The sequence below is a fragment of the Danio aesculapii genome, chromosome 7, assembly GCF_903798145.1.
Source record: "Danio aesculapii chromosome 7, fDanAes4.1, whole genome shotgun sequence".
Lineage (NCBI taxonomy): Eukaryota > Metazoa > Chordata > Actinopteri > Cypriniformes > Danionidae > Danio > Danio aesculapii.
The window spans coordinates 71843992-71867718 of NC_079441.1; the positions used below are offsets into that span (position 1 = coordinate 71843992).

General features: G+C 39.5%; 1 protein-coding gene across 2 annotated transcripts in view; it reads right to left on the reverse strand.

Annotated features, from left to right (window-relative positions):
- Positions 1-23277, reverse strand: part of rph3ab (rabphilin 3A homolog (mouse), b) — a 40255-nt gene extending 16978 nt beyond the window's left edge. Inside the window, exons 1-8 of one of the 2 annotated variants that reach the window (XM_056462469.1) lie at positions 23200-23277; positions 11564-11729; positions 9396-9525; positions 7757-7840; positions 7523-7673; positions 5865-6053; positions 2776-2934; positions 581-660 (exon numbers count right to left, since the gene is read on the reverse strand). In XM_056462469.1, the coding sequence (XP_056318444.1) occupies positions 581-660; positions 2776-2934; positions 5865-6053; positions 7523-7673; positions 7757-7840; positions 9396-9525; positions 11564-11712 (942 nt within the window). In that variant the 5' untranslated portion in view covers positions 11713-11729; positions 23200-23277. Of the gene's footprint in view, positions 1-580; positions 661-2775; positions 2938-5864; positions 6054-7522; positions 7674-7756; positions 7841-9395; positions 9526-11563; positions 11730-23199 lie in introns of both variants that reach the window. The other variant, XM_056462468.1, reaches the window with a different exon arrangement.
- Between the last annotated feature and the right edge of the window lie 450 nt (positions 23278-23727).

A 23727-nucleotide genomic window follows, 5' to 3' on the forward strand; every position in this document is an offset into this window, starting at 1 on the left:
AGTTCACTTCATCACAATACAATATAATTAATGAGCCCAGAAAAACAATATTATTAATTAACCATATTATTGTCTAGCAATATTGTGCATACATTCATTCATTCATTCATTTTCTTTTCGGCTTAGTCCCTTTATTAATCTGGGGTCGCCACAGCGGAATGAACCGCTAACTTATCCATCATTTGTTTTATGCAACAGATGCCCTTCCAGCTGCAACCCATCACTGGGAAACACATCCACACTTATTCACACACACATACACTACAGACAATTTAGCTTACCCAATTAACCTGTACCACATGTCTTTGGACTGTGGGGGAAACCAGAGCATATTGTGCATACACTCAAACAAAATAATCTTGCTGCTTGTTCAGACTGCTTATGTAAAATGAGCTGAAACAACACAATCCTTGGGATTTTTGAGGGACACCTTAATCATTTTATGTCCAATCCCATTATATTTGTTAAGTTAACATAATCAATTTGTGTTAGGACAACATGAATGATTTGCATATTTTACAGTGTATTATATTTCTTTTGAATTGCCTACTAGACTTTTAATATGAATATGCACGAATACCTTTGCTTTAATGATGTTGCAGTGGAGGCTGCTGTTCCCCTGGTCGTACAGTAAAGTGAACTCCAGCGATCCGAGAGTTGCTTAAATAAATGCAAGATATTACATTAGGCATAAGCATTTCATTAGGGTTGAATGCATGAGTAGAAAAACCTCATCTCAGATTTATATTTCATTCAGGCCATAAAACATGTTGCTGCCTTTCCCTTTTGCATTTAGTTGATTAAAACACACACACACACACACACACACACACACACAATTACAAATGTACATTTTAATGCAACAGTGACCTCTAATGGTGCCGAGAGAAGCTGTTTTGCAAATTCAACAGTTAAACTCTGGGTAAATATGGCGAATTTTGAGACACAAAAAGATCTGGTATAAAAGCACAGCTTAGAGAAATACAATTTGCACGCATCTAAGTAGGCCCATGGGATTTTAAAGCTGTCAAAATGTAAACGTATACATACAGTACATATATAAAGACATGTGAACAGATAAACAAATGCATGAATATTAAAAATATATATATGTAAATCAAAACTACAATTTACAAAGCAAACCAACAAACATCCATCATATTTATTTTTAAATATGTAAAGAAATGCAAGAACATATGTGTGCATGCATGTGTGTGTAAAAACACAAATAAATATATGTAGATCTATAAAACACAACATGTATAGTCTAACACTTGTTTCACACCGCAAGCGAAAGCAGAGCATGCACAGCACGTATGGAGAGCAGAAGCAGCATGCAGGCATTTGCTTTTCATACCGACTGCGTCTGCAGCACGCAGCTCATCGCAAGCTGCTGCACAAATCAATCTATCTCATACAAATACACTTCTTAAAAACTTTTCATCTGCACCAAGGCCCGCGGCACCGTCCTACTATGCTGTTTCCTTAACCTGCAAGTCTTTATTTTAGATATATATCATACAGTACTGAGTGCTTCTCATGCTCTATGAAGAGTGTCATACATGTCTGGTGCACTCAGAAGACAATCGCCTGTGATATCAAGTCATTTCGTTTTTGATTGTCAGGATGTTGTAGGCCTAGTTCTAATAATATTTATACAATATAGTTATAATGATATTTGTACAGTGTTACTTTCTCCGCTTCGGTGATGTCCAGCGGCAGAGTAACAGCTTGTGCAAAGGATGAGACGGACAAAAGTAATCAATGCATGCCCTTCTGTTACTTATTTTCGTGTTGTCAGTTTCACAGTGCAAACAGCTCCCGGGTGGAATAACTTGAGTGAACATAAAACAAAGCCGAATAAAGCTGTCTTCCTCTGCTTCAGCTGTACAGCACACGGCGAGCTCACATCATCCGTGAATAGCAGTCTTAAAGCGGCCACTTCTATTTCCCCTCTCCTGCAACACTAGTGAGCAACTTAAGCAAAACTGATGCTAAAATTGTTTTACATTTGGTTTTGTAGTTCGGGCCGTAATAATTATTTGTTGCCATTTTTAATCGTTTAAGTTCATTTGATTGACTATATGTAAGTCAGTGGATATTATTGATGCATTTATTGGGTAAAATAGCTAAATTTTACTGTTATTCAATGTGTTTTGGTCAATTATTAATGCACTGTCACTTGAGCAGCGTGAGCAGAGCGGCAAAAATAGACCCAGCGCTGAAACTATCGCAGCACTGCTGCTTCAGCGATGCTCACGCCTTCACGCCTTTCAGTATGAAAGCTCTAATCTGTTAACATGGATGCCGAAAAAACACGCTGCTCAAGCTCTGCTCACGCGCTGCTTACACTTGCAGTGTGAAACATGCTTAAGTATGAATAAATGTATTAAAAATTAAGTAAAAATAAAAGAATGCAAAAATATTTATTTAGTTTACATAAATATACACGGCGGAATGAACCGCCAACTATATGTTTTACGCAGCTGATGCCATTCCAGCTGCAACCCAGTACTGACAAACACCCATACACACTCATTCACACACACACACTCATACACTACAGTCAATTCAGTTCATCAATTCCCCTATAGTGCATGTGTTTGGACTGTGGGTGAAACCGGAGCACCCGGAGGAAACCCACACCAACACTGAGAGAACATGCAGACTCCATACAGAAATGCCAACCTCTCATAAATCTTTGCTGACCCCCAGATTAACCTCCCTTATCTAGACAGTCAGTGTTGCAGTAGTTGTCAGTGTAAATCTGCTTACTGGCTTCATCGGAGTCGTAGCTGTTTGCTTCCTCATCGTCGTCCACTGACGGCGCGTTCTGATGCTGAGCGACCCGAGGACTGACAGACTTGAGCTCTTCTCTGTCTGCAGATCCACTGCTGAGCGGCGGATACACTCCTCTCTCTGACTCCAGAGCAGCTGCTGCACAACACACACACTTTCAACACTTACAGCTAATTATTAGGGTGCAAAATACTAATATACTTTAAAGGGCACCTATTTTACCCCGTTTTCCAGATTTAATACAAGTCTCCAGAATGTGTCTGTAAAGTTTCAGCTCCAAACACCCATCAGATTATTGATTAGACCATTCAGAATATTGGGTTTTCTGCTCTGATCAACCATGTAGCTGTTTTTGTGCCCTGTGCCTTTAATGCTAGTTCTCCCCGCCCACCGTTCCCACATGTCTGTGAGTGTGCCTCAGTCTCCGCCTCAGCTGCGTCAGATAACAGAATGACCTGAAGGAAGCAGATCTTACGTAACGTTGGCGAAAAATACTACAGTAAGAGCTTTCCCAATGATTATTTGATGTATTTGCTGTGGAGTTAATTAAAGCACACGATGTCGTTCCAAAGTTCATGCACACACACAGACACACATATCCATTATGTTAATGTACAAAATAAACCTGATTTAACGTCCACAAACCAGGATTGAAGCATCTTTTATAATTGTACTGACACTATGCGGCTGTGGTGATGATTTTACCGTCTTTAACTCACTTTATTACAAACATGCTCTGTTTTAGAAATGCTTTAAACTTGTGAAACTCATTCTTGATCATGTTTGATGATGATTGATGATCACCGAGAGTTCAACAGATCTTTTAATCCTGGTTGCTTTGTGCACTTCCTGTCTTGTTAATATGATTATACATGTTACTACGGAGACATGTTAATACGTGGCTGTCAATCAATTGGGTGGGCGGGGAAACTGCACTCCTATGTCATGTTGTGGTCGGCCTCAAAATGGGAGGGATTTGGATCCTATTTTAACGTCAGGAAAAACATTTATTAGTCCCTTTCACACAGTGATACCGGTAAATATCTGGAAAATTTACGGCACGACTTTACCGGTACATTAAAAAAAGCGCTGTTCACACAGGCGAGGACGTTATGGACTTTTTCCGGAAAAGACCATTCACACATCTATTCCAATATACCGGTAAATTCTGACGTCAACCAGAAATGAGCTGTAAACGGCTGGGCCTGTATTTGTAAACATTTGACTACATTACAAACTCTGTGGATGGATCAGTACAGTGAACAACTTCGATGAAAACATATAGAGCAACACTTTCGCATGTCGAGATGTAGATGATATGTGTGTGTGCTGGCGCTCACCGGCTGCTTCACGGGCACACGCGACTCATCAAGCAGCTGAAGGAAGCAGAGCTTGAAGGTAAACAAACAACGGCTTATCATAAGCATCTTATCGATAATTATTTACACTGTTGGCATTAAGATGAACATATAAACGCTATCTGGCTAACTTCTAGCAGTTAAATGTGTCTGGGAAAATATTCGAAGGCTTTTATTTCCATAAACCACGCGGTCGTGAATGCGTCTGAGTGTTCTGATTGGCTAAATCAGACGTCTCACATCAGCACGTTCTAGACGTGCACGCGCTCTTTCCAGCAATCTTCCTTCTGCGTTCACACAGCGCAGCATTCCGGCAAATTACCGGTAATGTTACAACTTCTCTTTCTGGAAAATTGCTGGAACTAATTTACCGGTATTTTCAAAAAGGGCCTGTTCACACATACAGACCTTTCCGGAAAATTACCGGCAATTTTCCGGAAAGGTCTGTATGTGTGAAAGGGGCTATTGTCTTTCTATCACCCTAATATGACTGTAAACACACTATACCTGCACACAGTTCTGTCCAAACAGCTTACACAAGATGATTTTCATCATAGGTGCCCTTTAATACAGTTGAAGTCATAATTATTCGCCCTCCTGTGAATTGATTTTCTTTTTCCTATATTTTTTTTCCTATATATATATATTTCCTATAATATTTTTTCTGCTTAAGAAAGTCTTATTTGTTTTATTTCGGCTAGAAATAAAAGCAGTTTTCAATTTTTTTAAACCCATTTTAAGGTCAATATTATTAACCCCCTTAAGCTATATTAGTTTTCGATTGTCTCCAGAACAAACCACTGTTATACAATGACTTGCAAATTGATATTCAGGCTTAAACCATTTTAATATTATATAATTATTTTAGCATACACTCGATACGAAAGATACGTATTTGTACCTAAAGAGTCCACAGTGGTACCTCAAAGGTACTTTTTAGGTACATTTGGACACTAAAATGCACCTTAGAGGTAGCACTGAGGACTCTTTAGGTACAAATATGTATCTTTTGAAAAGTCCTGCCCCAGTGACAGCTCCTGTACCTTTATTTCTGAGAGTGTATGCTAAAATAATTACATATTAAAATGGTTTTAGCCTGAATATCAATTTACAAGTCGTTGTATAACAGTGGTCATGTACCTTTATTTCTGAGAATGTTGGTGATTTTGCATACAGCCCCTGTGTCACGATCTCCAGCGATCTGCATAGGCTAGAACTACAAATCTGCCAGCTAAAGAACTACAAGATCCAGTTATGCACCACTCCCACACTTGGCCTAGATCTTGTCTGATTGCAAATACTCACAGCTGAAGCCCCTTAATATGAACAGATTACATGGACTGTAAACACACAGAAGTTGCTGAGTCTTGTAAACAGTTTTGTGAACATTACGGTGCATTTTGCTTGACCCTGTGCCTTGTTTTGTTTATTTACGTTGTCTGCTGCCTGCCTTCTGACCTCTCGCCTGATATTTGACCACGACTCTGGATTTGCCTGTATACATCTGTTTGCCCCTGTGTTGACCGTTGCTTGCCTGACTATTCTTAATAAACCTGCGTTTGGATCCGCACCTCCCTGTTGTCAGCGCCCACTTCACGTTACACCCTGTCTTTCTGACATTTGGTTTGGGCTGTTCAGGCAGTTTTAGGAGATTGAGAGTATGGTTTCAGCATTGTACACACCTTTTAAACCGGGGTTTGTTTTTACCTGGCTGGAATGTGCTGGAAGAGACCGGTCTGGCCGCGTGGACAATCACAGTCTTCTTCATCATCACTGGTGTGTTTTGGGGACTCGCAGAATCTCCGTCCTCTGAGAAACTCTGAGTTTGGAGATGAGCAGGTTTGGGTGCCACGGGTGGTTTTGGGCTGACCGGTGGATTCACTGCTGCTTCTGGAGCTTTTACAACATACACATACCTTCATGTATATAACATACACCGCAGGCAACATTTAGGAGATATTTTAATTATTTAATCTAACTTCTGCTCACTTTTTTAATATAGTGAAAAAGTGAACAATTCACTCTGAATGGATTATTTGAATCAGTGAGTTGTTTACAGAAAACTCACTCTGAATGAATCATTTGAATCAGTGAGTTATTTACAGGAAACTCACTCTCAATGAATCATTTAAATCAGTGAGTTGTTTACAGGAAACTCACTCTGAATGAATCATTTGAATCAGTGAGTTGTTTACAGTAAACTCACTCTAAATAGTTCATTTGAATCAGTGAATTGTTTACTGGAGACTCACTCTGAATAAATCATTTGAATCAGTGAATTGTTTACTGGAAACTCATTCTGAATAAATCATTTGAATCAGTGAATTGTTTACTGAAGACTCACTCTGAAAGGATCATTTGAATCTGTGAATTGTTTACTGAAAACTAACTCTGAACTGATCACTTGAATCAGTGAGTTGTTTACTCGAAACTCACTTTAAATAGTTCATTTATATTGTTTACCGGAAACTCACTTTGAATGGATCATTTGAATCAGTGCGTTGTTTACCGGAGACTTACTCTGAATAGATCCTTTGAATCAATTAATCATTTACTGGACACTCACTCTATATGGATCATTTGAATCAGTGCGTTGTTTATCGGAGACTCACTCTGAATGGATCATTTGAATCAGTAAATTGTTTACAGGAAATTCACTCTAAATAGTTCATGTGAATCAGTGAATTGTTTACTGGAGACTCACTCTGAATGGATTGTTTCAATCAGTGAGTTGTTTACTTGAGTCTCACTCTGAATGGATCATTTGAATCAGTGAGTTGTTTTACTGGAAACTCACTCTGAACAGATCATTTGAATCAGTGCATGTTTACCAGAGAATCACTCTGAATAGACCATTTGAATTAATTAATCATTTACAAAAGACTCACTCTGAATGGATCATTTGAATCAATGAGTTGTTTACTGGAAACTCACTCTGAATGGATAATTTAAATCAGTTAATCATTTACTGGAAACTCACTCTGAATGGTTCAGTTGAATAAGTGAATCATTTAATGGAAACTCACTCTGAATGGTTCATTTGAATAAGTGAATCATTTAATGAAAACTCACTCTGAATGGTTCATTTGAATTAGTGAATCATTTACTGGAAACTCACTCTGAATGGTTCATTTGAATTAGTGAATCATTTACTGGAGACTCACTCTGATCAGACCACTTGAATCAGTGAGTGAATAGACCTCAGTTAAATCCACAAATGAATTGTTTAGTGCAAATTGTGAACCAATTTAACAGGTTAACTGATCAAGTTAACAACGAAACACCACTAACTTCATCTCAACCCACCACTGCAATAACACACAGTGTATGCACAGTATTATTTGTTAAAGATTGTGGTAAATCACCTGTGACCGGTGCTTGAGTTTGCATAGTCACTGGAGGAGCCGCAGGGGTTTGATGAGGACTGCGGTCTTTAGGTTTGGAGATGGGCATTGGTGAGGGTAAAAACTGCTTCGGGAGACCTTTGAAGAACCAGGCTCCAGATCGTTTCCATACCTTTAATGATAAAAATATGCAAGCAACATTTACAGACAGATACGCTTCAGATAGCTTCCTCATGATACTTGTGATTCCCCCACCTCTCTCTGTTCACTGCAGATCTTGCAGAGCCACACAGACCGCGGCCGAGTGTTCGTCTGCACGCCACACTTGGTGCACATGTTCTGAAGGGAATAACACCATGTAGTTTAATAAAAAGTCACACTCAGTTCATTAAAACCCAACAGCGTAATGAATACTGTGAGTAAACTGTGTTTTAATTAGGAGATGTGAAATATCTGCAGTACTAACTATGCATAATCTGCTTATTTCATATTGCTGAGTTATTTATTCATGATTTTGCCTTTCTTACATGCACCAAAACAACCGGCATTGTGAAAACTGGCAACATGAGATTGTAGACTAATTCAGCTTCATTTAACTTGCAAAAATGTATTTGTGTGTATAATGTTTGTTCGTTCATGTTAAATAGCATTTTTGAATATTATTTTAAAATTGTTCATATTAGTTAAAAACTAGCCTAGAGCGCTATTTGCTGTTAAGAGTAGCCTAGTGCACCCTCTGCTGTTAAACACTAGGTTAGAGCGCCATCTGCTGTTAAACGCTAGCCTAGAGTGCCATTTGCTGTTAAACGCTGGCCTAGAGCGCCGTCTGCTGTTAAACACTAACCTAGAGCACTGTCTGCTGTTGGTGTTAAATACTAGCCTAGAGCGCCGTCTGCTGTAAAACACTAGTCTAGAGCACCCTCTGCTTTTAAAATCTAGTCTAGAGCGCCCTCTGCTGTTAAACACTAGCCTAGAGCGCCATCTGCTGTTAAAAACTAGCCTAGAGCGCCATCTGCTGTTAAACACTAGCCTAGAGCACCATCTGCTGTTAAACACTGGTCTAGAGCGCCATCTGCTGTTAAAAACTAGCCTAGAGTGACATCTGCTGTTTAACAAATAGCCTAGAACACCATCTGCTGTTAAATGCTGGCCTAGAGCGCCATCTGCTGTTAACCACTAGTCTAGAGCGCCATCTGCTGTTTAACACTAGCCTAGAGCACCATCTGCTGTTAAACGCTGGCCTAGAGCACCATCTGCTGTTAACCACTAGTCTAGAGCGCCGTCTGCTGTTAAGCACTAGCCTAGAGTGCCATCTGCTGTCAAACACTAGCCTAAAGCACCATTTGCTGTTAAACACTAGCCTAGAGCGCCATCTGTTGTTAAACGCTATCCTAGAGCGTCGTCTGCTGTTAAGCACTAGCCTAGAGCGCCATCTGCTGTTAAATACTAGCCTAGAGTGCCATCTGCTGTTAAACACTAGCCTAGAGCGCCATCTGCTGTTAAACACTAGCCTAGAGCGCCATCTGCTGTTAAACACTAGCCTAGAGCACCTTCTGCATTTAAAAACTAGCCTAGAGCACCGTCTGCTTTTAGACACTAACCTAGAGCATCATCTGCTGTTAAACGCTAGCCTAGAGCGTCATCTGCTGTTAAACGCTAGCCTAGAGCGTCATCTGCTGTTAAACGCTAGCCTAGAGCGTCATCTGCTGTTAAACGCTAGCCTAGAGCGTCATCTGCTGTTAAACGCTAGCCTAGAGCGCCATCTGCTGTTTAAAAATAACATAATAGATTATTTTATTTAAATGTTATGATTTTTGATTTAATGTTTCTTCAGTTCATTTGTGCAAATTTGAGATATTAATTTTTGACTGAATTCTTATTGTTAGTTTCTCACCTTTTTACAGTCTTCACAAACCACTGCTCTGTCACCTGCACCGCCCAGCTGCTCTCCACATAAAAGGCAGCGTGACACTCCATCGCCACAAACTGTCTTTTTCATGTTATCCAGACGATTCACCAGGCGCCTATAATTAAAACCAGTCTGGGTCAAGTATTGACATGTCAGCTGCTACTGAGCAACCGTGCCCTCTACTATTATTCACGCTCTTAGTGAACAGAAGCCAAATATGCTGCATATTTGGGATTTTTCTCAACATCCAAATCTTTCATAATACTCACAAAATAAATCCAAACTTGACTAAAAACATGTTTTTGTGCACTGTTTTGAATTATTTTCTAATATTTTGTTTTCACAGACTGTTTTGCCCATAATAAGGAGTGCTAAAAATTGTGGTGGTGCAAAAAGTAATCTCCGTAGTTTTTTTAGTCAAATGTCACATTGCCAAAGGCAGACCACGCTTGATGAAACTGTTGATGAAGGGATCCCCAAGATACATCTGTGAAGTTTCAGCTCAAAATACCTTACAGATCGTCTAATATAACATGCTCTAAATTTTGCGATAAAGCAAAAACATGCTGTTTGTGTGTTTCCTTAAATGCAAATGAGCTGCAGCTTCCCGCCCACTTTCCACAAGTGGGTGGAGTCTTTACAACTTGTGCTTTGGTTACTCCCAAAAAAACAAAACATCAGCTTGAGTTGGAAAGCCTTGTCAGTTTAAACTCCTGATATATCATTTTCTAAGTGACAGACATAATAGCTGAAGAGAAAGACGGCCATCTGTTGACGTGTTATTAAGGTTAATACTTGTATTTGATGTGTTTATAAGTATTAAATAAGTTTTCTGGCAATTGCACAGAAGATTACGTCAAAACACACAAGTTGATCGATTAATGCTGATTTATTGAATTGATTATTAAACATTTGTGGAAGAAGTCATGTGTATAAGTGTATTAGATCTGTGGAAAAATACTAATGACCACCTGCACTGCCAATTCATCTCAGTCAGGCCCCGCCCCTTTAAGAAATTATTTAAGATAGAGATATTGTGACATGCACTACCTGACAAAAGTCTTGTGGCCTATCCAACTTTTAGAAACAGCAAATAATAACTTGACTTCTAGTTGATCATGTGGTATCAGAAGTGGCTTATATGAAAGGTAAAGGCCTCTAGATTATGCTGTTTTTATTAAAATAAAATATGATCATGCCTTGATTTTGAATGATTTCATTAGGATAGTAAGGTCTGACTCTGACTCTCTGCTCAGACAAAAGTCTTGTTATTTAACAGAAATAATGTCCAGTATAGAATATAAAGTGATGCTGCAGTGGAAACAGAATGAATATTGTGTCTGACTCCATCATGAGCTTGGAGGACTGCATCCATACATCTCTGCAATGACTCAAATCACTGATTAATAAAGTCATCTGGAATGGCAAAGAAAGCCTTCTTGCAGGACTCCCAGAGTTCATCAAGAGTCTTTGGATTCATCTTCAAAGCCTCCTCTTTAATCTTACCCTAGACATGCTCAATAATGTTTATGTCTGGTGACTGGGCTGGCCAATCCTGGAGCAGCTCGACCTTCTTTGCTTTCAGGAGTTTTGATGTGGAGGCTGAAGTATGAGAAGGAGCGCTATCCTGCTAGAGAATTTGCCCTCTTCTGTGGTTTGTAATGTAATGGGCAGCACAAATGTCTTGATACCTCAGGCTGTTGATGTTGATCATCAACTCTGCAGATCTCTCACACACCCCCATACTGAATGTAACCCCAAACCATGATTTTTCCTACACCAAACTTGACATATTTATATGAGAATCTTGGCTCCATGCGGCTTCCAGTAGGTTCTGCAGTATTTGTGATGATTGAGATGCAGTTCAAAAAGTCAAGTTATTATTTATTGCTCTTACAACTGAGATCAACGACAAGACTTGCGTCAGGTGGTGTACTTGAGTTCATTCATAAACCGTGTTACTGATATAGAGAAATACTCTGGAGTGACTTTGTGTTGTGTTACTCTGCAGATCATTTTCATGCTCAAACAGTAACATTACTAAAGTAAACTGAAAAGCAGGATCTGTTAAAACTGAAAACGAACCTTTTAATGCACGAGTCATTACTGTACATATTGACAATCAATACAAATCAATAATAAGCTCTTCTTACCCAATCCTCTCCTGCTCCATGGCCTCCATTTTTTCGGCGCGGGCAATAACATTGTTAATAATCTCCTTCTCTTCATCTGTCAGCTCAGCACCGAGACACGGGCCAGACTGCACATGGACACCCTTTGTGCCCATCACAGCGTCTGTCATTGTGAAATCACTGAAAGCTGTGAAGCGAAAATAAACAACAGTCGTCAAGATAATGGACAAGTCAAAACATAAACAACTGATTGCCAACCTAGACTGATTTTAGCTGCTAGTTGGCATTGATTTGAAGATTTTCACCACTAGAGGGCGAGTGTTTACAACAAACAAAGGTGTAGTTTGACGAGCGCTGTTTTAGTAGGCTGAAAACATTTTAGGCTTCTGTTATTGCTGCTGTGTACAGTCAAATAACACACACAACATATTAAAGCCTCGCTGCTGTTTCCCTGTTTTCTAGAAAAAAAACAAACCGGAAATTAAGGGTGTGTGGCATCATTAGCATAAACACACGGCATCTCACCAGTTTGACTGATGTAAGTGGAGCTGACATTCAATTATTCATTTTCCTTCGGTATAGTCTTTGTTTCAAAGGTCGCCACAGCAGAATGAACCGCTAACTATTCCAGCATATGTTTTACGCAGCGGATGCCCTTCCAGCTGCAACTCAGTACTGGGAAACACCCATACACTCTCACATGCACACACACACTCATACACTACAGATCAATTCCCCTATAGAACATGTGTTTGGACTGTGGGGGAAACCGGAGCACCCGGAGGAAACCCACACCAACACGGGGAGAACATGCAAACTCCACACAGAAATGCCAACTGACCCAGCTGAGGCTCGAACCAGCGACCTTCTTGCTGTAAGGCCACAGTGCTAACCACTGAACCACCTCATGTGCTTTATTCAGTGTGAAATGCTAATAATGTGAGTTTGAATGGCATTTTACATGATATTTATTGCCATATACTGAAAGCAGCAGCAGATAGTTCAGCTCAGATCTGGAAAATAAAATAAACCATCTGAAATTGAACTTTAGAACTGAGACCAACACAGGCTCATTCTGAAAACGTAGTCCCGCGGACGTTTCTGGAGACCGTGAATTATGTAGCCGGGGGTATGTATGGCTGTATTTAATTTTTTTTAAACGAACGCTACGGGGCGGTTTGACGTCGTTCCTTTTCACGCTCACCGGCTGACTGCTAACCCCGTGTGGAGAGCTTTTGCGCCACAACCAGTTTGTCCAGTTAGCTCGTCGTGTACATCGGCAGACTTGAGACGCAGAGAGGAGATGGCCATGACGACGATGATGGGGTTCGAGTCCGGGGAAGAGCGGTTCCAGAAATCAGGTAATACAAAAACAGAATCCAAAAAATAAACGAATGTGTGAACAACAGGGTGAGAATGTGGTAAAATCCGAAAACGTGGTAAAAAATAGACGAGGGCTTTTCTTTTTCTGAACGGCTTTTGTAAGTCGTTGGTTGGGTTTTAGGGAAGCAAGTGGGTGGGCGAGTCAGTCGATAAAATTGGTTGGGTTTAAGGAAGGAAGAGGGTGGGTCAGTTGATTGGTCAGCCAGTCAGACAGACGCTCGGTCGACAGCGGCTTCTAGTGGGTTTATGCGAGAACAGCGAACGTGAACGGCACTGGCGAGAGAAATTTGAGATACAAAAAAGCACACGCAGCAGCCTCTCGTGGATTCGCGAAAACAAAAACTGCAAAAATACGAACCTTCCGTATTTCGCGGTCTCCAGAAATGTCCACGGGACTACGTTTTCAGAATGAGCCTGGGTTGACTCTGTCAATTATCAATCATTCAACATGTACATTTAATAATGTTAAAGAGGTTTAATATGTATTAATTAGATTATAAACCTTACCATTTCACGAGTGAGTGCACTATTCTGTGCTTCTGAAAATCGTGTTTCGTCTGGTGCAAACAGCCAAATTACTCATCACTTCAAATCTCGATACATAGCGTGTTGTTAGGACACGGGGTAACAATGTAACCTGCTCAACTAATGTTTACGCTCATGATATTTATATTATTTGCTAATTAATAACCTCATGTGGAACTCTGAATCTGCGTCTCATTTTGGAGTCTGCTACTGTCCACCAGAGGTCGCATTTCGGTCACGGATGCATGCTTTCAGAGCCTTTCTGAATGAATAAATGAATTACTCTGTTTTCCACCAAGGAAACCCGGGGTGCTGAAATATAATTGGCTAAACTGGCAGTGTGCGGGTTAAAATGACCAAAACAAAGACAGCTGATCCGGCACGGAAAACACACGTTCAAAGCAGAATATCTGACTTCAGCACTGTTTTACAGATAAACAAGCATGTTCACTGAGCATGTTTCTGAATATCTGCAAACATATGATGGTGTTTTTATGCTTTAGAAGAGTCAAAAACCTACACACAGCATATTTAAAATGAAGTGACAGTAACATGTAATAATTCCTTGTTTGCAGAAAGATGGTCTTTGCTCTTGAAATTTTCCATGCTCAGCGAGCGCGCTAATGCGAATATGTTTGAATATGTATGCAGAGTTAAATATTAATAGTGTTGCAACTGTACTCGGCCTGCTCTACTGTACCCGCATGCAAACATCAGAAATACCACTGTCCAAAACGTAAAGAAATTATAAAACCTTGTTTATGACCAAGAAATATGACCTTGTTTAGTTTAAATGAAATCTCTAGTCTAGAGATCACTGTCGCCTCACAGCAGCAGAAGGTCACTGGTTCGAGCCTCGGCTGGGCCAGTGGTCATTTCTGTCTGGAGTTTGCATGTTCTCCCCATGTTGGTGTGCGTTTCCTCCTGGTGCTCCGGTTTCCCCCACAGTCCAAACACATGCGCTATAGGGGACTTGATTAACTAAATTGGCCATAGTGTATAAGTGTGTGTGTGTGTGAATGTGAGAGTGTATTGGTGTTTCTTAGCACTGGGTTTTGGCTGGAAGGGCATCCGCTGCATAAAACATATGCAGGAATAGTTGGCGGTTCATTTCACTGTGAAGACCTCTGAAATAGAGACTAAGCTGAAGGAAAATGAATTAATATTTATACTTTTTTATCCTAAGATCAAAGTATAGTTTTGCTTTAACAATTACTGTAATTTGTTACAGCTAAATGTAATAACTTGGCATGGTTGAAACTGAAAATTGTAATTTAATATTAATCTGGGGAGTCATGGTGGCGCCGTGGGTAGCACGATTGCCTCACAGCAAGAAGGTCGCTGGTTCAAGTCCTGGCTGGGTCAGTTGGCGTTTCTGTGTGGAGTTTGCATGTTCTTCTCATGTTGGCATGTGTTTCCTCCAGGTGCTCTGGTTTCCCTCAAGGGTCCAAAGACATGTGGTACTGGTGACACGGGTAAGGTAAATTGTCCGTAGTGTGTGAGTGAGTGTGATTGGGTGTTTCCAAGTGATAGGTTGCAGCTGGAAGCGCATCCGCTGCGTAAAGCATATGCTGGATAAGTTGGCGGTTCATTCTGCTGTGGCGACCCCAGATTAAGGCCCAATTCTATTTTTGTACCCCGTCCCCTTGGCCCTTACAACCGAAGGTTAAGGGAAAGGGCTTCAAAAATTACCCCTAAGAATTGGGACAGCACCGGCACACATCATCATATGTCATCGCGATCTCTTGCTTCATATGAGATCAGATGATGACGACTGCTGTAGTTATTACGGTTGTGTTATTTTTTGGTATTTATTAGGAAATCACTGAAGGCAAATATTATGTTATCATGACGATCTAATGTGGCAATAAGATCGTAATGTACTGTGTATTTACACAGTGGCCATATTCATCTACGTAAACACACAAACACAACATTAACATTAGAGCAGACACTGTAAAAAGCTCATTCTCAGCCACTAGACATTACTGACAGGATATTCCAGTGTCATCGAGTCACAGAATGTTGTGGGACTGCTGTGGAGTTATTAATAGGGATTATTGACCTTATTCTAAAATGCGGAAGTGCGCCTGTTTTCACGATAGTTTTAGAACTTCCGATTAGGTCCGCTATGGGTGAAATGACTAGGAATAATAAACGGCAGAAAACGGTCAAACTACTTTCTCTACAAACAAAGGTTTGCATTACTATACAGACCAAGTAGAATAATATAATAAGAAAATATCAGTTTGCAACATCAAGCAGCGTAACGAGCAGTTTTAAACGTCTAAAAATGAATGGAAGTGAATGAGACCGGAAGTCTCGAGCCAAAAAGATTCAAATGGCTGCGCCCGCTGGTCGGCAAGGAATAAGGTGAATAGATCGCGAGATTTAGCGTTTTTTTATGTTATAGTTTTTTTTTAAGCATGACGGTAAAACATGAACGCGGTTATGAATATATTAAAACATATGTTTGTTTGTCGTAAGAATGAGTAATAATGACAAAAAATACTAATTTGTGGATCTCCTTACTTCCGGGTTCAGTGGCTGGTGTATTCTCGGAAATTTTCTTACCCCTTGGTTACGAGTGTGATCCTTAGCCCTCACCCCTTCCCTTTAGCCCTACGCCTTCTAGCTAAAGAGAATTTGGACACCCCTACCCCTTGAGAATTGAGATAGGTTCTAATAGAGCAGGGGTCAGGAACCTTTTTTCAGCAAAGAGCCATTTTGGATTTTTTTTTAATCATATGGGGTGTGTGTATAAAACAAAACCTTTATTTATTTATAAACAAAGCCATTATTTATGTCCATGCACAACTCAAAAATAAGCAAATATGATGCATCAAAATGTATGAAGCATTAACAGTTTCTTTTCTTTTTGCCACTCATAAATGTTTGAATTTACATGTGTGAGGTTACAATTGAAATGTAAATTAAAATAGAAATATAACTTGCCCTTTACTGTTGTCGCGATTCAAGTTAAACCACAGCACCACATATGCGCATTGGTTGAAACGTCCTTTAATTGTAAACCGAGTTCTTATTCATTTTGCTGTAGAAAATACTAAATAAAGGGAATTGTAGTTGTATTTTCAATAGGAAACTGATTTCTAGTAACAGTTCTATTTTTTATTTAATTGATATCTGAAATATTATTGAAGAGAGACAGCTGGAGAGCCACATATGTTTGGTCAAAGAGCCACATGTGGCTCCCGAGCCATAGGTTCCCCTGTAATAGAGGGACTAAGCTGGAAAGAAAATGAATGAATAACATTAATCTAAATATTTACTATCTGCTGGTGCTTTCAGAATGGCTATTTTTGCTTTAAGACAAATTAAATAAAAAAGGTAAAACCAGAAACCATTTGTTTTTCACTCAATCCTATATAAAAATGTACTTTGAATAAATAAAAATGTAGTTTCATTATTTTCCACTGCGTATAACAGCACATCACTGCTTACATTCACACGGTTTCCAGTTCACAAATGTCCAGACTGCAGGGAAATCAGATTTATTTTGCTCAAATCAGATATTTCCAAGGCAAAACTGTCTGCAGTATTAATTGCAAGTGATAAAATCAGATTTGTGTGTCCAGACATGCATTACCGCCTGATCTGCATGGGTTGCTATGGTAACGACGTAGGCGTAACCACGTATGTGACGAGGCTGATGCAGGAGAAATCAACAAGTATCTCCAAATAAACGCTCTCTCCTCCATCAAAGCAGAAAAACTCAGTCTCGTCTGTTGCTTTTCATGCTCTGTGCTGCAGTCACGGCCGGCCGGCTCTGCTGTGCATCAAAGAGCTGCGCTGTTTCTCACATAATACTGACTTTAGCACTGCATGAGCATTTACAGCACTTCCGTCAGCAGTTTTGAAGTCATCATCGGCTGTCATGTAAATGTTAAGATCTGACTCCAGCAGCCAGAGCTTCTGTGAAAATCTGACTCGTATCATATTTCAAGGCAGCACAGGGCTCAATGGTTAGCACTGTGGCCTCACAGCAAGAAGGTTGCTGGTTCGAGTCCCGGCTGGGTCAGTTGGCATTTCTGTGTGGAGTTTGCATGTTCTCCCCGTGTTCGTGTGGGTTTCCTCCGAGTGCTCCGGTTTCCCCCACAGTCCAAACATATGCTCTATAGGGGAATTGATTAACTAAATTGTACGTAGTGTATTAGTGTGTGTGTGTATGGGTGTTTCTCAGAACTGGGTTGCAGCTGGAAGGGCATCTGCCATGTAAAACATATGCTGGATAAGTTGGCGGTTCATTCTGCTGTGGTGACTTCTGAAATGAAGACTAAGCCGAAAGAAAATGAATGAATCATTTTTCGAAATCTCCAAATCTGATATTGTGGGTTTTTTTGTTTGTTTTTTGAAGTTTTTGTTGTTGTTTATTTGCAAAAAATTCATATATATTTTTTTCTTTATCTCCATATTTTTTCCAAAAAGAAGTATGTCCAGAAAAATAGGAAAAAATAATCCTTTGCTGGCTGACTGAGCGAAAAAGAAGTTAGAAATAAAGGTTTTTAATAAAACTAATATAAAAAATGTATTAAAAATTAATAAAAACTTTTATACTTTTTATTCATTCATTTTCATTTTGGCCGCCAACTTATTCAGCATATTTTTTATGCAGCAGATGCCCTTCCAGCCACAATCCAGTACTGGGAAACATCCATACACTCTCAGTCACACACACATACACATACAATACAGCCAATTTAGTTCATTCAATTCACCAATAGCACATGTCTTTGGACTTGTGGGGGAAACCGGAGCACCCAGAGGAAACCCACGCCAACACAGGGAGAACATGCAAACTCCACACAGAAATGCCAACTGACTCAGTCTAGAATCTAACCAGCGACCTTCTTGCAGTAGGGTGACTGAGCTAACCACTGAGCCACCGTGCTATCCTTCATTCATTCATTTATTTATTTCTTTTTCAAAATCACCTCTAAATCTGATATTGTGAGTCTTTTTTGTATGTTTTGGGGGGGGTTGTTGTTGTTTATTGGCAAAAAAAGACCCCTCTTTTTTTCGGTATGTCTAGAATTTATAAAAAAAATAAGTACATCCAGAAAAAAGAAAGGGAAAAATGTATTAACTGAATGAAAAACAAGTTAGAAATAAAGGTTTTTAATTTAAAAAAATATTTTTAAAAACTTAATAAAAAAACTTTCGTATTTTTCATTTGCTCATTAATTTATTTATTCTGTATTTTTTCTGTATTAATATGTTATATTTGTTTTTGCTGCTATTTGGACAACACTCAAAAAATGACGTTTGCTGTTTGTTCAAACTACTTATTTAGTTCAAGCTGAAACAACACAATTCTTGAGTTTTTTGAGGGACAACTTAATTGTTTTATGTTCAATCCACTTAAATTTGTAAAAAAAAAAACGAATTAGTTAATTCTTTCATATGGAACCATACATTTTATACAGTGTATTTGGAATTATATTCTCACCATTGTTTACTTGGAACTTTGTATTTTCTTTCAAGCAGAATAATAATTATATATATATATAACCAAAGAAAACCAAACAAACAAATTAAGAGCCAAAATAACAAAACAGGAGCACAATGTGGACAGAATCATTACATTACACAGTACAGAAGATAACTTGAAAGAATATATTACAGTAACGCCTAACTTTAAGGACCAATTCTCATTATTAATTACTGGCTTATTACCTGCCTATTATTAAGATATTGACTGTTTATTGGTACTTATAAACTATAATCTTATTCTACATCCCTAATCCTAAACCCAACTATTACCTTATTAACTATCAACAAGCTGCAAACTGAGCACAGTTAATGGTTTTTTAATAGTAAGAATTGCACGTTAAAATGAAGTACGAGCATTATTATTTATTCTATATTATATTCTATTATTCTATTATTATGTATTCTATTATTATATATGCATTTATTTATTTATTTGTAAAAATGTAAAAACATCTATGGAAGCCCACTAAGATTATTTTGGCTTATTTAAAATGAGCTGTTGTTTTGGACAACTTAACTGTTTTATGTTTAATCCACTTAAATTTGTAAGAAAAAAACTATGAAGTTAACTTAAATGATTTGTGTTGGGACAACATGAGGGTATAGTGTGGAACCCAGCATTTTGTACAGTGCTGTTTCCACTTAAAATTAAAAAGTACATGTGACTTTTTTCCTTCTCAATTTAGTGTAAAATTGAGAATTGTGGCATATATACTCAGAAATGCAAGCAGAAACGTATAGCATGAGCCCATCTGCAGTCAATCCATCAGCACAAATACATTTGCTCCTTTCTGAATCAATGCTTTGGCACTGGCACATAATGTACAGCAGAATGCATCTTGCAATGCACGTTGCAACACAGGCTCATTTGAAATATGTACCCTCGTATACATTTCTGGAGAGCGCGAGTTATGTAGTCAGAGCTACGTATGGCTGCATTTCGTCTTTAAAATGAACGCTACTGGGTGGAATGATGCCACTGACGGCTTCTGTTTCTTTTCGTGCGATACCAGCGGACTGCTTACCTCCGTGTGGACGGCTTTACCACTGTTACCAGTTTGCCCAGTGGCTCGCCGCGTAAGTCGGTGGTCTTGAGACGCAGAGATGAGTTGACCACAACGAAGGGGTTTAAGTCTGGCAAAGAACGGTTCCAGTAAGCAGGTAAAACAAAACCCAAAAATTAAAATAAACAACAACAGGGTGAAAACGTGGTAAGAACTGAAAACATGGTAAAAATCAAGCTTTTCTTTTTCTGGATTGCTTTTGTAAACACCGTTGGGTTTACAGAAGGGGGATTGCTCGGTCAGTCAGCCAGTCGACAGCAGCCTCTAGTGGATTTACGCAAGAACAGAAGGAGCGAATGGCACTCGCAAGAGAAATTTGAGATCTGAAAAAGCGTACACAGCAGCCTCTGGCGGATTCGCAAACACTGCACGTACACACAAGTTTGGGATCAGTAAGACTGTAAAATGTTTTAATATTAGCTTATTCTGCTCACCAAAGCTGCATTTATTTAATCAAGAATACAGTAAAAATGGTAAAATTGTGAAATGTTATTGCACTATAAAATAACTGTTCAAAAGTGGTTTATCATTTAATTTAATCATTTATTCCAGTGATTTTAGAGATGAACTTTCAGCTTCGTTACTGCAGTCATTAGTCAGATGATCCTTCAAAAATCACTCTAATATTAATTATTAGTATTATTATTATTATTATTAATGTTAATAGTAATAAAAGCAATAATGACTGGAGTAATAATTTCATTTGAAACTACATACTACAATAAACTACAATAAAAACTACAATAAGAAAGCAGTTAATTAAAATTTGTATAAATATTTAACAACTTAACAAATTGTTTATTATAAATGATGATAAATGCCGCCTTGATAAACAGAATAATTTTCTTAAAAAAAAAAATGGAAATAAAAATACAACTGACCCCAAACTTTCGACATGTATACAGAAATGTATATAGGGGTACATATCAATAATGAGCCTGATACCATCCTCATTTTTTTTAAATATTCAACATATATAGGTTCTGTTGAGCATATGGATATACCAACCCAGGCTCATTCTGAGAACGTAGTCCCATGGACATTTCTGGAAGGTCCCGGGAGGTACGTATTTTTGCAGTTTTTGTTTTCGCGAGTCCGCGAGAGGCCGCTGTGTGCGCTTTTTCCCGCGCCGTTCTCGCGTAAACCCGCCAGAGGCCGCTGTCGAACAACCTTCTGCCTGGATGACAGAATGATTGACCGTGCGACCGGCCAATCGGCTGACCCACCCTCCTCCGTCCCTAAACCCAACCAACGACGATTCACAAAAGCCGTCCAGAAAAAGAAAAGCCCTCGTCTGATTTTTACCACGTTTTCGGATTTTACCACACTCTCACCCTGTGATGAACTTGTTCGCTTTATTTTTTGGATTTTGTTTTTGTTTTCTTACCTGATTTCTGGAACCGCTCTTCCCCGGACTCGAACCCGGTCGTCGTCGTGGTCAGCCCCTATCTGTGCCTCGAGTCTGCCAAAGTACACGAAGAGCTAACCGGACAAACTGGTTGCAGCGGGAAAGCCCTCCACACGGAGGTGAGCAGCCGGCCGGCAAGCGGCGAAAGGAACGGCGTCACACCGCCCCGCAGCGTTCGCTTAAAAAAATGAAATGCAGCCGTACGTACCTCCGGCTACGTATTTCGCGATCTCCAGAAACATCCACGGGACTACGTTTTCAGAATGAGCCTGGGTTGGGATATACAAACCATTTAAAGAGGATCCATTATGCAAAAATCACTTTTGTAAGGGGTTTAAACAGTCATGTGGCAGCAGTCTGTGAATATAACCAGCTTCTAATAGTAAAAATTTATTAATGTTATTTTTTATAATCAGACTTAAAACATTTTCCCCTTTGTACATGTCATGAGAGGAGGAAAGCCCCACCCACTAGTGACCATCTCTCCGTCATTAGCAAAGGATGTTAGTCCTGTTTTTTAATCTGCCACTATGCTGACACACAGGCATTTGTAGCTCCGCCCTCTTTTAAAAAGAGCACCATCTCATTTAAATTTAAAGCGACAGTCACCAAAACACCACAATTAAGATCAAAGCCTAAAAGGGTCAGTTTCAGAGAGATATAATACATTATTAGTGTAGTATTTTGAGCTGAAACTTCACATGCACATTCAAGTGACATCATAGACTTATTTTACATCTTGTAAAAACAGGCATAATAGGTTCCCTTTAAGCCATCTATATTACATCTATTATTAATATAGCCTATGTAATACGTAAATGCTATAAGATCTCAAGGAAACCACATCCGTGTTATTGAAATCTATATTTGGCTGCGAGCATCCACGCCTTCATTCATTCATTTCGTTCAGTGAGTTTTTCTGTGCGGGGCGAAGAGGTGGGGGGGGGATGCATCACACATAGGCTATATCATTCAGCAGACTGCCAGTTGAAAACTCCACCCGCAAGCGAGCAGGAATGACTAAGTGTGTCACAATAATTATAATAAAAACTTAATAGAATTGCAACACTTATTTGGACACCCCTGAAGACAAGCGCAACGCATATGGTCGTACACTCTCATTGCAAATGCAAATATAATATAGCACAAGTGTTAAATCCTCTGAAAAGCACACAACACGCTTGATTGGTGTGTTTCTGCGCAATAGTAAACGCGCTCGGGTCTTTATTACCGACTGAATGCACCTTTTGCGTAAAACACAAGCCAAGCCGCATTGAGATGACACACCTTACGCTTATCTTCCAGTGCAAAACAGCATGCATGGTCTCTCAAGGCAGACAGGAGAAGAAACACACTCAATGGGAGCATCGATTGACACGCAGTGTGTACCCAAAGCGCACACAGATTTACAGTTTTTATAGCAGAGCATTGTTCAGCCATCATGTCGATATCATCTCCTACAGGCAGCCTGTGCTTATGGATGGATGGATGGTTGTGGGCTGAATGAATGCATTCATACAGACACTCCAGCTATATTACGACGGGAATGTAGATCAAATATGAATGTAAATCAGACAGTATTGCTTTTCTCACGCGAGTTTTTTCCCTCAGTGTTTAATAAATCGCTCAGAAAGTCTCACACAGCCCACATGCGTGCGTTGTTCACTGAATTCATCATGTTTATTGTTAGTTTTTCGATAGTAAAACGCATTCGTCGTTTCATGTTTGGAATAGAAATCAGAAATGGAGTTTTAACATATGCTTACCTGATGATGATGATGGTGATAATACGCTGGTGTTGAAGGAAAACGTCTGCAAACAATGCGGGCTGTGAGTGAGGTCAGTCTATGAGAGGAATCAGCGACTGCGCATATTAGAGAGGGAGAGAGAGAGAGAGAGAGAGAGAGAGAGAGAGTGTGTGTGTGTGTGTGTGCGAGAGAGAGAGAGAGAGAGAGAGAGAGAGAGAGAGAAATATATATCATAAATTAATAAATGTGAATAATAAATGCGGTGGCGCAGTGGGTTGCAGCTGGCATTTCTGTGTGGAGTTTGCATGTTCTCCCTGTGTTGGTGTGGTTTTCCTCCGGGTGCTCCGGTTTCCCACACAGTCCAAACACATGCATGCGCTATAGGGGAACTGGGTAAGCTAAAATTGTCAGTATGTGTGTGAATGAGAGGGTATGGGTGTTTCCCAGAACTGGGTTGTGGCTGGAAGGGCATCCGCTGCGTAAAACACATGCTGGATAAATTGGCGGTTCATTGAGTTGGCGACATATAAATATATATGTATTTTA